Source organism: Rhodamnia argentea, chromosome 7 (genome assembly GCF_020921035.1).
Source record: "Rhodamnia argentea isolate NSW1041297 chromosome 7, ASM2092103v1, whole genome shotgun sequence".
NCBI classification, from domain to species: Eukaryota; Viridiplantae; Streptophyta; class Magnoliopsida; order Myrtales; family Myrtaceae; genus Rhodamnia; species Rhodamnia argentea.
The window spans coordinates 10,388,397-10,400,510 of NC_063156.1; the positions used below are offsets into that span (position 1 = coordinate 10,388,397).

General features: G+C 41.1%; 3 protein-coding genes across 3 annotated transcripts; 2 read left to right on the forward strand and 1 right to left on the reverse strand.

Annotated features, from left to right (window-relative positions):
- Positions 1–805: 805 nt before the first annotated feature.
- Positions 806–3,050, forward strand: LOC115737784 (pentatricopeptide repeat-containing protein At2g35030, mitochondrial). Its single transcript, XM_030670131.2, has one exon. It carries the CDS (start codon positions 1,109–1,111, stop codon positions 3,026–3,028), a length of 1,920 nt encoding a protein of 639 aa, XP_030525991.1. The 5' UTR covers positions 806–1,108; the 3' UTR covers positions 3,029–3,050.
- A 231-nt stretch (positions 3,051–3,281) lies between these two features.
- LOC115737785 (mitochondrial fission 1 protein A-like) lies at positions 3,282–7,445 on the reverse strand. Its single transcript, XM_030670132.2, has 5 exons — positions 7,239–7,445; positions 5,360–5,498; positions 4,349–4,470; positions 3,711–3,774; positions 3,282–3,620 (listed from the first exon to the last, which is right to left on the reverse strand). The coding sequence occupies exons 1-5, from the start codon at positions 7,329–7,331 to the stop codon at positions 3,535–3,537; spliced, it is 504 nt and encodes a 167-aa protein (XP_030525992.1). The 5' UTR covers positions 7,332–7,445; the 3' UTR covers positions 3,282–3,534.
- Positions 7,446–9,824: 2,379 nt separating this feature from the next.
- Positions 9,825–12,096, forward strand: LOC115737814 (probable mediator of RNA polymerase II transcription subunit 26b). Its single transcript, XM_030670167.2, has 7 exons — positions 9,825–10,329; positions 10,525–10,593; positions 10,726–10,811; positions 11,233–11,264; positions 11,339–11,475; positions 11,608–11,676; positions 11,932–12,096. Exons 1-7 carry the CDS (start codon positions 9,937–9,939, stop codon positions 12,094–12,096), a joined length of 951 nt encoding a protein of 316 aa, XP_030526027.2. The 5' UTR covers positions 9,825–9,936.
- Positions 12,097–12,114: the final 18 nt, after the last annotated feature.

A 12,114-nucleotide genomic window follows, 5' to 3' on the forward strand; every position in this document is an offset into this window, starting at 1 on the left:
CAACTTGCACACAACATCATTAAGTATGGAGTGATATTTTTCGGTTCCATAAATTCTCATCAATTTCATAGCTTCTTCAAAAATAGGACACTTGCACTTAGGCTCCATAATGTTTTTCAAAAAGTTCTTTTTAAAAAAAATGAGGATATTTTTCGGTATTTTGCTAAACTTGAAAACGAACCGTAAAATATTTTCCACCGTTTGACGAGAAAAATCAATTTTCATTGTACCCGCCTTTCAATAATGTATCCTTTCTTTTTTGGCTGGCAACCAGCCACGGTGACGGCCTCCGGTGAGGCTCGAGCCTCGGCCTCGTAGGATCTGGCAAACTCGAGGCTCGCCTCACCGCCTTGACGGCTCGCTGCCGGATATACTACTAGTCCTCCCACGTTCAAAGGCTTTTTGGTCAATAACAAATGAATCAACTCATGAAAAGTTCGCTTCGCAAATTCAGTCTAAATTTGTAACGAAGAAGAGCAGAGTTCTAATGGAAAGAAAGAGGTGCCGTTTTGATGCTTGGAACTTGCTTTTGCTCTGTTTTAGGCCCATCCTTTGAGAGCATCGTCCGAGACGAAAAAAATGGTGTCTTCCGTGATTGTTCGTAAAGGACACGATGATGATGCGATTCCATTCAACATTTGCCAATTCTACGTTATCATGTTGCGGAGAGCAAAACCCATGTCGGATAAACTTCATCCCCGACCGACCTTTGCAGGTGGCGGGGCAACGGAGTAGCGCGGAATGAATTTGAATTCCCTCCCATTTCGCTTTCGCTTTCGCTTCCTTTGATTCGTTTTCCTTATTCTTCCCTCGCTGGCGTGTTGTAAATTGCTCTATTCCATCAGTGAAGTCGTGGGTAATAGTTGAAGGTATCCATGGTTTTTTTGTGGAAACTCGGGGTTGGCTTCTCGGGAGATCAGGCTCGTAGCAGATTGAGATTGCTCCATATGACCTTTCGAGAGTTCATCTGAATTGGTCGTGACCAGGGAAGCGAATGCGGACACTCCTAAATGAGTGGGGGATTTACAGGTGGGTGAAATACTATGATAGCGAAAGGTGATCCCATGGTGTTGGTCGAGTTGTTGCTGTGAACTTGGAAGGGGTTGAAATGTTGGGGTTATGGAGATCGTCACTCTGCTCCAACAAGGCCGCCAAGAGAATCATCCCTGTTCTGGGTGTTTTCAGGGTTTATCACTCCACAAACGATTCTGCCGGTCTCAGAGTTCGTTTGCAGGATACTAGTTTTCAGGGTGTCAAATCGAGCATTGCTGGGTCTACTTGGCTGATGACGAAGCTCGGTAAGGAAGGGCGGATCTTGGAAGCACGCAAGGTGTTCGATGAAATGGCTGTGAGAGACGAGATGGCGTGGACCACTCTGATATCTGCTTATATCAAGTGTGGGTTGATTGAAGAGGCACGTAAGCTGTTTGATAGGGCAGATGCCAAGAAAAATGTGGTGACTTGGACGGCCATGCTTGGTGGGTACGTGAAGTTGGGTAGAATACGTGAAGCGGAGACTTTGTTTGATGAAATGCCCCATAGAAATGCTGTCTCGTGGAACACTATGATTGACGGGTACGCACGAAACAATCAAGTTGACTCGGCCTTGAAGTTGTTTGAGAGCATGCCGGGGAGGAATGTGGTTTCATGGAATACAGTTATCGCTGCTTTGGTAAAGCGTGGGAGGATTGTGGAGGCAAAGACGCTTTTTGATCAGATGCCGAGAAGGGATGTAATTTCCTGGACAGCAATGGTGGCAGGTTTGTCTAAAAGTGGAATGATCGATGAGGCAAGAGAGTTGTTTGATAAAATGCCAGAACGTAATGTCGTCTCATGGAACGCAATGATCACTGGTTATGCACAGAATAAGAGGTCAAAGGATGCTCTTGATTTGTTCGAGAGAATGCCAGAGAGGGATGTGCCATCATGGAATACGATGGTCACGGGGCTTATTCACAATGGAGACATAGAGAGGGCCAGGGATTTGTTCAATGAGATGACCCAGAGGAATGTTGTCTCTTGGACTACCATGATCACAGGGTATGTTCAGGATGGGCAAAATGAAGAAGCGCTGAAGATATTATTGAAGATGATGGCTGATGATGAGATAAAGCCTAATCAAGCAACCTTCGTGAGCATTTTGGGCGCTTGCAGTGACTCGGCGGGTCTTGGGGAAGGAAAGCAAATTCATCAGGTAATTTGTAAAACACCATATCATGATGATAGGTTTGTGGCATCGGCTCTCATAAACATGTATTCAAAATGTGGGGAGTTAGTCACTGCAAGGAAGATGTTTGACGATGGTTTGTGGAGCCAAAGGGATTTAATATCATGGAACTGTATGATTGCAGCTTACGCTCATCATGGATGTGGAAGAGAGGCGATCACTCTGTTCAACCAAATGACAGATTTGGGTTTTAAACCCGACGACTCCACCTTTGTGGGGTTGCTCTCCGCATGTAGCCATGCTGGTTTAGTGGAGGAGGGCCTAGAGTACTTCAGCAGGCTTGTGCGGGACGGATCCGTGCAGTTGAAAGAAGATCACTTTGCATGTTTGATTGATCTGTGCAGTCGAGCGGGTAGGCTGGAGGAAGCTTTCGATTGCATTGAGCAAGTTGCGGACAAGCCATCTGCATGTCTTTGGGGAGCCCTTCTAGCGGGATGCAACTATCACGGGAATGCAGAAATCGGCAAGGTGGCTGCAGAGAAGCTTTTCGAGTTGGAACCAGACAACGCTGGTACATATTCATTGCTGTCTAATATATACGCATCGATGGGTAAATGGAGAGACGCTGCAAGAGTGAGGTTGGAAATGAAGGAGGGGGAGTTAAAGAAGCAGCCGGGTTGTAGTTGGATTGAGGTGGGGAATACGTTTCATGTGTTTGTGGTTGGCGACAAGTCTCATCGTCAAAAGGAGCTTATCTATCCTTTTCTCCTCGATCTTCACTCGAAAATGAAAATGAAGAGGTCTAGTTCTGTACAAAATGATGTTGATCGAGCAGAGGACGATGACTTTTCGGAAGCATGAAAGTCTAGATACTTGCCCTCTCTGTCCAATTGCCACTCTTATGATCTTTGTTTGCTCAGGTTTGGGAAATGGATGGCACTCTCTTTGGTGATTGCATGTCTTTAGCAGTCAGCTGTGTCCAGTCTAAGCTTGATTGCCATTAGAGAAGTAATTTGGAAACCATTGCGTTCACTCCAGCAAATCATACAACATCCCGATTTCTGCTCTATCTAAAAACTATCGAAGTTGCACAGATAGAAGATGCTGACTCTTTTCAAATTTTCTGCTTGATCAAGGCTTTGCACAAAAACAGTTATTAAACACTTCAAGTAGGTAACTCTAACAATGAAGACTGAGACCCTCTAGCAAGAACGTTTTGGAGCATACGTACAAACTATGGAGCATCCAAATCTTGTTTCATAATGCTTCGCTAAAAAACATAAAAAGAGCAACAATAACCCAGTTTCAGAATCCAGGTAAGACCGACTTTTTTCCGGACCGAAGGTTCCACAGATAAATTGGATCGATCACTTCTTGCGAGCCAAAGCTGCTGCGATACCGCCAGCTACAAGTCCGACGGCAGTTGCAGTGATGCCTATTCCGATTACACCATCTGTATTCCGATGGAAGTTATCAGCAAACCCTCCCATATTTTGATGCACTACAACAATTATCAGGACTAGGTAAATATTTTTATTCATACCCTTAGTGATTCGACTTTCAACATTCTTTTTGAGCGTCAAGGCTTGCCTCCAATCAGGTGCAATCTACGTACTCAAAGATATAAAGGAATCAAGACAAGAAGAGAAGCATGTGAATATAGCTTCGTCAAAGAAGAGGGAGCATTTGACAGATGATCATCTGAAGGAGAAGTGCAGTGACCATCCCACATCAATATGAAGCTAAGAACCCTCGACTTTTAAGCACCAGTAGAACTGGAACAATCCTCATAAAAAAATTATCCACGAAAAAAAAAAAAGAAGGGAAAGGCCATGTAGAAGGGAATAGAAATTTTAAGTCCACAAGTTTGCCGTTTAAGTGAGTCAAACCACATTATCAAGGAAAAGCCCAACAGCGAAATCCTTTCAAAGAGGCTGTTGGTGATGATAATTGACAATATAATAATGAGTACTAGCTAGTAATTGACAGATTGATGATGCTAATTCATCTGTATCTCACAATCTCTTACTGAGAAATGTTTAAGGATCCCATAATAAAATGTGTTCATAAGTTTAAGATCCAATAAGCCACAAAAAACAGCTTATTTCAAGCAAGAAACATGAAGCATGCTTGGTACAGAAGACAAGAAACGCAAACAACTGAATCAAATGGTCAACTAACCTCCAAACATCGCTGCAGAAGCTGCAAGCTTTTGGAAAACTCACCACTTCTGTAATATCCAACAGCCAGAAGATACAGCTTCTCCCTCTGTTGTAAAGGGGTATTTGCGTTGGTTAAGGAAGCTGAAAACAGATGTCACCCAATTCAGCAGTTAAACATGCAAGCATTTTATGTATGGTCAGTTTAATTTCTAACATCTTCCCAAGTTTGAAAGTAGCCTAAAAAAAATAGGCAGATTCAACCAACATCAAGGTCAAAGGTTATAGGAATCACCAAAATATACATCTGGCCGACCAGCCCAGGTTTCCTCCTTCAAGAAATTGTTACGTTTTATTTCTTATTTAAACAAAATTCATGAGGTGGACGCAGTAGAATAGGACAGATCTCAATAGATCAATCATCAGGATGGCTTATATAATGCAACCTAAGACATGTGACATCGTCCTACTGGGAGGAAAAGGCCAGACCACCAGAGTAAAGAATTCCAATAAAGAGACATGATTGGAAGTTTCTTTGCCAATGTCATCCAGAGATCATGCAAAGAACATGGTAAAATACAATATTTTTCCTGGGCTGATCATGAAATTCTTGCACAAATTGCTGTGACTTCCAGGAAACAAATTATGATAACAAGACAAAATAGAAAAGACAGTCATGGCACACGTCATTAGATAAATTTTGCATGAAGACTCATGAATGATCTTGGTTAGCCCAAGATACTTCAGCATGAGCTGATTTTTTTTTTTTTTTTTGGTAAGGTGCATGAGCTGATTTTTCATATACTGAAAAACCAAGAAAGGAACAATATATATTCTAGAATGCCATGTGCCATAAGTGAGCTAACTGATGAAAGATACTATTGAACAACAAATTAGTGAATGGAAATTAGAACAGATAACCTAGTCACTTGACTATCACACTAAACAATTGCTGCTGCATAAAAAATACAATAGATGAGAACATTGAGCTAAGAGAAACAAAAAAACCGAAACAGCAAAGACGGAAAACTACCTTCAAGCATGGCTATCCCTCGCTGCACATCTTCTTGTTGTCTAGAATGAACAAGGGCCCATGATAACCTCATTATGCTATCACTTTTGAGCTCATCTGAACCATCATTGGCAGCATCTGCAACGCCTCTCTCACAATCCTGCCAAAGTATAATAAATTGATTCAAACTAGAAAAGCTGCGATAGGCAATAATATCAATCTCACAATAGAGGAGTGTAAAAGTAAAATGAGTTTGGAAGTGCATTTAAGGGGGAGGTTTTATGATAAACCAAGCCACACAGAGATGCATTTTTGAGTCAAAACATTAGGATGCATAAGTGAAGACAAGTTGTGGATCTCAATGACAATCCTAACAAGATGAAAGTAAACTTGTATGAGGAAAACAATCCCCAATATCCATGTACCCAATAGAAGGCAGGCAAACCATAATCACTTATACAAGCGACTCGGCTCCATGTAGCCCAAAATGAAAAGAGACATAGGAAGCTTTCTTGTGGATAATAATCTAAAGAACTTGTTCCCCTGTTCAAGACGACCACCGGTACAACAATGATATAGTGTGCATTCTTTTAATTAGATACCCAAGAAAAATAGTAAACCATGAAGGCTTGGAATATCAACCAAGTTGTCTGATCAATCAAATGCTGAAATTCCGATTTCCATCATTAATTTCAAATTAGTTGGCAGAGAAGGAATCTCTATGTAATAGCATGATAGAGGTTCCAATGAAGTTCACTCAAAAAAATCTTCCAAGAGCTATATCAAAAATGGTGTATCATCCAACTAGCCAAGTTTTTGAATGAGTACATTTATACGTTTTAGACAGTGGGCAGTAATTTTCAGCATGAGATAGCTATTCTCCTTATTTCTATGACTAATTGGACAGTCACCACAAAGACCAAGATGATCACCAACTCAATGTTACCATCCAAGAACCTTCACTGTATAAGATAGTAGAAGGCTTCACCCAATTCAGCTCATACAACAAAATAAGTGCCAGTAATAGTAAATACTAAATTTCTGGACTAGTTTACCAAAACTGAATAAATTAACTGCTACAAAAATTTCTATTTTCTACCATGAGAAGCAACCATCAATTGGAAAATTGATATCCAGGATGGGGAGTGGCTTCAGTTTTTTTTTTTTTTTTCTTATAACATTTGAAATTGCATTTTGATTCACGGTCGAATACCTGAAAGCTTTTAAATTTACAAGTATTGAGATGTATAGTCATCTGGAATTTCTCCTTAATGTTTTAATAATAATAACTTTTGGAGGCAAAAGTACTTAAAATAAGCCAAACAGACTTTTCCCTGCAGCCAGAGTAGGAGGCATTGCTTGAAGGCACTATAAATTCACAAAGAATCAGATCATGGATTCTTCATCGCGCATACCTACGACCGTGTCATAAATCTTCTGAAAACGTCAAGTAGCAGCCCCATTAGGATGTTTAGCTGTGATGCTATCTGGTGATGCATGTTAAATATGGTTAATCATTTCCTAGACATCTATAAATTACCTGAGTTTGACTTTCCTAAATTCTATCAACAGCCATTTGTTACATACCTAGAATCAACCAGCCCCCCAAGTCCAACACAAATCCACGAGGGGACATCGTTCCTCCCTCCAGTTCAAATGAATGAGACACACACACACACACACGGATAAGTCGTTAAACAAAATGAAATCAACAGACGAACCAATCACCGGCTCGAAGCCTGTGTGGGACCACGACCGAGAACAGATAGAACAGTAACACTTGCACCGATTACTGAAAGCCGGAGACCCACCCATTCGAATGCACGAACAATCGAAATGAGGGGGAAAAAAAGAAAAAAACGCAAGCGCGACTTCACAAACGGGGCGAGAGAATGCTTACGATGATGATATCGCGATCGCACCAGGGGATCTCATCGTCGCCCTTGAAGAAGCCGCCTATCGAATCGAAGAACTGCCCGATTTTCGCTTCCATTGCCGGATTTCTCAGTTGAACACGAACCGAATGCGCAGCTAAGTAACGCCCGACGATGCAAAACAGAGAGAGAGAGAGAGAGAGAGAGAGAGAGAGGAGAGGAGAGCTGGGTTTAGCTTCTGATTTCCTTGGAGAGGAAGGAGAGGCCAGTGCTAAGGAAGGGAGGAGACTGACGTGGCATCCTATCATTTCACGGGCCGGGCCGGGCCGGGCCTGAACGCCGCATCCCCAGAACGTTCTGTTTATGGCGCGACCGGGCCGGGCCAGCTCGAGATCAAGGCAATGAAGGCATGTGGCAGTTGTTAGTTTTTTACTTGTTACGCATGTCGGTTCAACCTGGGAAGTGGAACCAAATCGAACCGGCCTTAATAGACCGATTTTGGATCATTTCACATGAGGACCGATTCGGTTTCCAAGCAAAAGAGTTTGGACGACAGGCCTATTCTATCCCGGGAATTGTCGGTTCTACCGAGCTGATTTTATGATAGAACCGGCTACGAATCGATTTCAAAGCCAGTTCTTAGGTAAAATCGGTTTTGAATCTTTTCCAAACCAAAACTAAATCTCTTGTACTTTAAGCATTTTTCTACTTTCGTACGTTCAAGTACTTTATTTAGTCTTATATGGGAAATTTTTACATTGCAAGTACAAAATGACATATGCTGAATTGAAAAGAACAGACATAGAAAACAAAAAAAGGAAAATAGGCCGATTCTCGGGTCAATCCTGGAATTGGCTAGTTCGGTTCCAAAGTCATCCAGTTTGGGTTCCTTATTTCGTAAAATCGAAACCAATTCCAACATGGTAGATTTTTCTTGTTCTTGGTTTGAAACCTAGCCTGCCTGCCCTAATAGTAATCACCTCTAGGCTCTAGTAGTTAACCACTTACCAATCGTGTTGAACAGTAGAAATGAAGATTGGGTAGATTTGGTTCAAGCCGGGTTCTTAAATTAGGCCTACTTTATTAATCAGGCCCGCCTGTCAAAAATTTTATGCACGCTTAAAAGTGGTAAAATAGGTCTAGAATCCACATTTTAAGTCATACTTAATAGTGCCTTAAGTTTTAAAAATAGGCTTAACTGGGTCCAATAAATAAATGCCTAACAACTTAATGGGTCTAAATGAATTGAGAACTAACCTATTTCAAATCCATATGATGAAAAATAGAGAACTTTTTCACCGGTCTTCTAGTAGTAAATAAAGTGCTCAATGCATTGAGTGGAGTTGGAGATGTCAAGATAATTTATAATTTATTTTAAATTTTCTGAGTTTTTTTTATAAGTTCATATTTGTTTCTTTTTTCTTTTAATTTTTTTTTGTCTACGAAATCCGGCGAGGGTCGTTGCCCTTGCACAAACGGGCACTGGGTGGGGACTTTGCGGTCCTCGTCAAGTTTGGGTGAGGGCTTGACCCTCGTCGGACTTAGAAAAAAAAAAGGAAAAAAGAAACACAATCAGACATTTTCTTTTTAATTTGTAAAAATTGTCAATCGGGATGGTGGCCTCTCACATCATCGATTTCTAGTCAAAATTGTCCAAAATGACTACATTTACAAAATTAATATGTTTAGGACTTATTTGTCATAAGTATAATATGGTTAGGAATTTTTTAGTAAATTTCCCATATGTTTTGTCACAACACATGCATATTTTTCTAGTTTTTTACATGCATTTCAATCTTTAGAGTTTTTTTTCTTTTATTTACTAACAAAGTTTTTTTTTGTTGATTTATTTTTTAATTGGACAAAAAAAATCCATTCCAGTAACAAATTCTTATGAAGAGCTTCACGCAAGTTAAAATTTTTTGTATGAATATGTATGTGCAGTTAAATGTTTTTGTATGAATATGCATGTGCTTTAGAAATATTGGTTGGGTCGAGTTTGAGTCCCTAAAATAGTATTCATAAAAATTGTATGAAGAGCACCCTTTTATATTTATTATTTTCTATTTTTTAAAAAATTGAATTGTTGGTAGTTTTATCAGTCAAATAAAAAGGTTCATTTATATGGTAAAAACAATCAAAGAATGGCACGGGAGGAATTGAGTTCAAGCTTTTCCGAGCCCCTTCTCATAAATGGAATCTGGATTGGACATATACTAAGGAAATCAGTTCGTTCGATTAATTCCTATTTCTATATCTACATAATGAAAAATCAATCGATATTCTAAGCTATTTCCGCAGAACAATATTCAAATCCAATTCAATCATCACGTGTCTCGAATGCCATAAGCCTCGGATGAAACACAATAATTGACTGGGATGAAAGTCTGATAATGTGCTCCAAAAATATCTAAAAAATCTCTCTGCTTTTTCTGATATTTCATCTTAAATAAGTACGACATTAATTAAGGAAACAAGTTTCAACATAGAATCAAGATTCGGGTTTGGATATGAACAAGCCGAGGATGTTTCTTTTCACAAGATTTTGAAACCAAAAGATGGATATGGCTTTGGATTGGCAATCCATATCCGCATTGACCTAACTAGGGAAGTGAGTTTAAGTCTCTCCTCCTACACGTCTGTACCATAGTCGGTCTCCCATCAACTTTCCTTCTTGATAGCTTCTTGCTCCGAGCGCGCTATTGGAAGCTTGTCGCCGCCGTGATGCCGGAGTCGCTGGATGACTGGAGAGAATTCTTCCGAAGGACGAATGCCGACGTTTTCGAACTTATCGACAATGCCATCGTGGTAGCTGCGCTCGATTGCCTGGATGATTTTCGGTCGCAAAGGGGATGGATCATGGAACGTTTGTACACGTGCAAGGCTGGGTGGCACGCAGCAGGCGATGAGGTCGGGTCATGTGATGCCGCGAGTAAAGAAAGCATGGCAAGCAGCAACGGTAGGGGTGAGGTCGAGCAGGATGTGGTGGATACGGACGAGGAAAGCTGTGACAGTTTCAGGGAAGCCGAGGCATTCACGGATGAGATTGATGAGCAGTCTCGAGTCGTTGGTGAAGTCCTGAGGATCAAGCAGGTCTTGGACAATAGTCGACTCGAGGTCAATAGCCTACATAACTTCGAATCAGTACCATCTTTTTGCAAGACGATCAGTTCTTACTGATTTCTTGTTCGTCATATATAAATTTTCGGAGACAGATGTGCACATAGACTGTTAAGGGTTACTGCCATATTGATCATTGAGAATCCCGAAGCACGCGAAAATCTTAACTTGTTTTGTTTCTGGTTAGGACAGTCCACTTCGGTGCTGTGTGAATCACTGCGAAGTCTCCGGTCGATGGCTATTACTCTGGATACCCTGGAGGTTTGAGTAACTCTTACTTTATATGGTTCCTAAAACACAATGCTAGATAGGCTTTTTCATTATCTTGCTTTGATATTTGTTGCACGATTTTGCTTGTTGACAGTGATTACTTAAAGTTTTGACCATCTGCAGACGACTAAGATCGGGATAAGTGTCAACAGTCTCAGTAGAAATTGCAGATCGAAGCAGATTGCTCAGTTTACGCACAGCATCACAGGGTACGGTGTTTGTTATCATTCTCATCACGCGTACAAGACCAAACTAGCTTCTGAAAAACATGACATTTACAGTGCTGTCCCGTGAAAAACCAAAAAAATCTCCCTCACTGACTGTTAATCAAGCACATCTTTTCTATTGTTGAACAACAGAATCTTTAGAATCAGTTTGCACTGATAATTCATGATTATTTCTCAGAGACTCTAAATAATTCGGTCCAGTTCTTGTATAACCGAGCTAGAAACGCCCGTGTCTTGGCATACCGAATGCTTGGTTGATAGTATAGCCATAGAGGCTTTAGCAACTTCGTTTTATTCGACGTATAAGTGCTTGGATTCTTTTATAGTATATATCCATTTGATCCTCCAACTGGAGAAGAAGCAGATATCTACTCACTTCTTGCTTCTTATCATTGCAGTGCAGACAATGGAAGGCCATGGTGGATGCCGACGGAAGTAAGCAGTCTTTTAGAGCACTCTGCTGTTGCTTGCTATGCCTGAACTGTGAGCTGAACTTTTTTTTTGTGCAGATCCTTGCAACATTAGGGAAAAGAACTTTGCGATCCAGAAACCGAAGCAGCAGCTAGGGGTTGTCAAGCCCAATAGGTCCTCACAAACTACCCCTTCTAACAAGATCGCGGCGGAGAAGTTTGATAAGGAAAGAAAGGTTCGACTGGAAAAGCCAAATGAAGCCGCCGTGCGCAACAGACAGACTCACCGGTCAAAAGGATGTAAGTAGCAACGGCCGCGAGAAACCAATGATGGATCTCTGTTCACTCAGAAGCTCAAGTACTTGCAGGAGGTTGCAATAGAAATCAAATTCGAAGCCGCCGAGAGGAGGATCCAAGGGCCCAGCGAGAAGCAAACGGTTAGTGATTACAGCAAATAAATCTGGCGATCACAGTGCTTATTTAGCAGTTGTTACATTTTTTTTTTCCATAATGAGTAGTTGTTACTTTATTATCACCCTTCAGCTAGGATTAGTTTCTGTCTTTATTAGCGAGAAAAGGAACAAGTACTAGCCCGCACCTGCTTGTGTCCCGAGGAAAAAAGGGAGTTTGGCTTAGAGAAGGTTTATCGTTTTGGCAACTGATTGAACACTGCTATACAAAATCTTGTCTAGGGATCCATGGTTACTACAGATGTTGGATTTGAAGGTCTTCCATGTACTCTCGAATCTTCGGAATCAGGCAGTAAGTCTGGTCTGTTTCCTGGACAGCCAAGAAGCAGCGGGAGATACACAAGTTTTCAACTTGCACCATCTCCCAAAGCAGGTGGCGAGTCATAAGACTTGACGCTCAAGGGC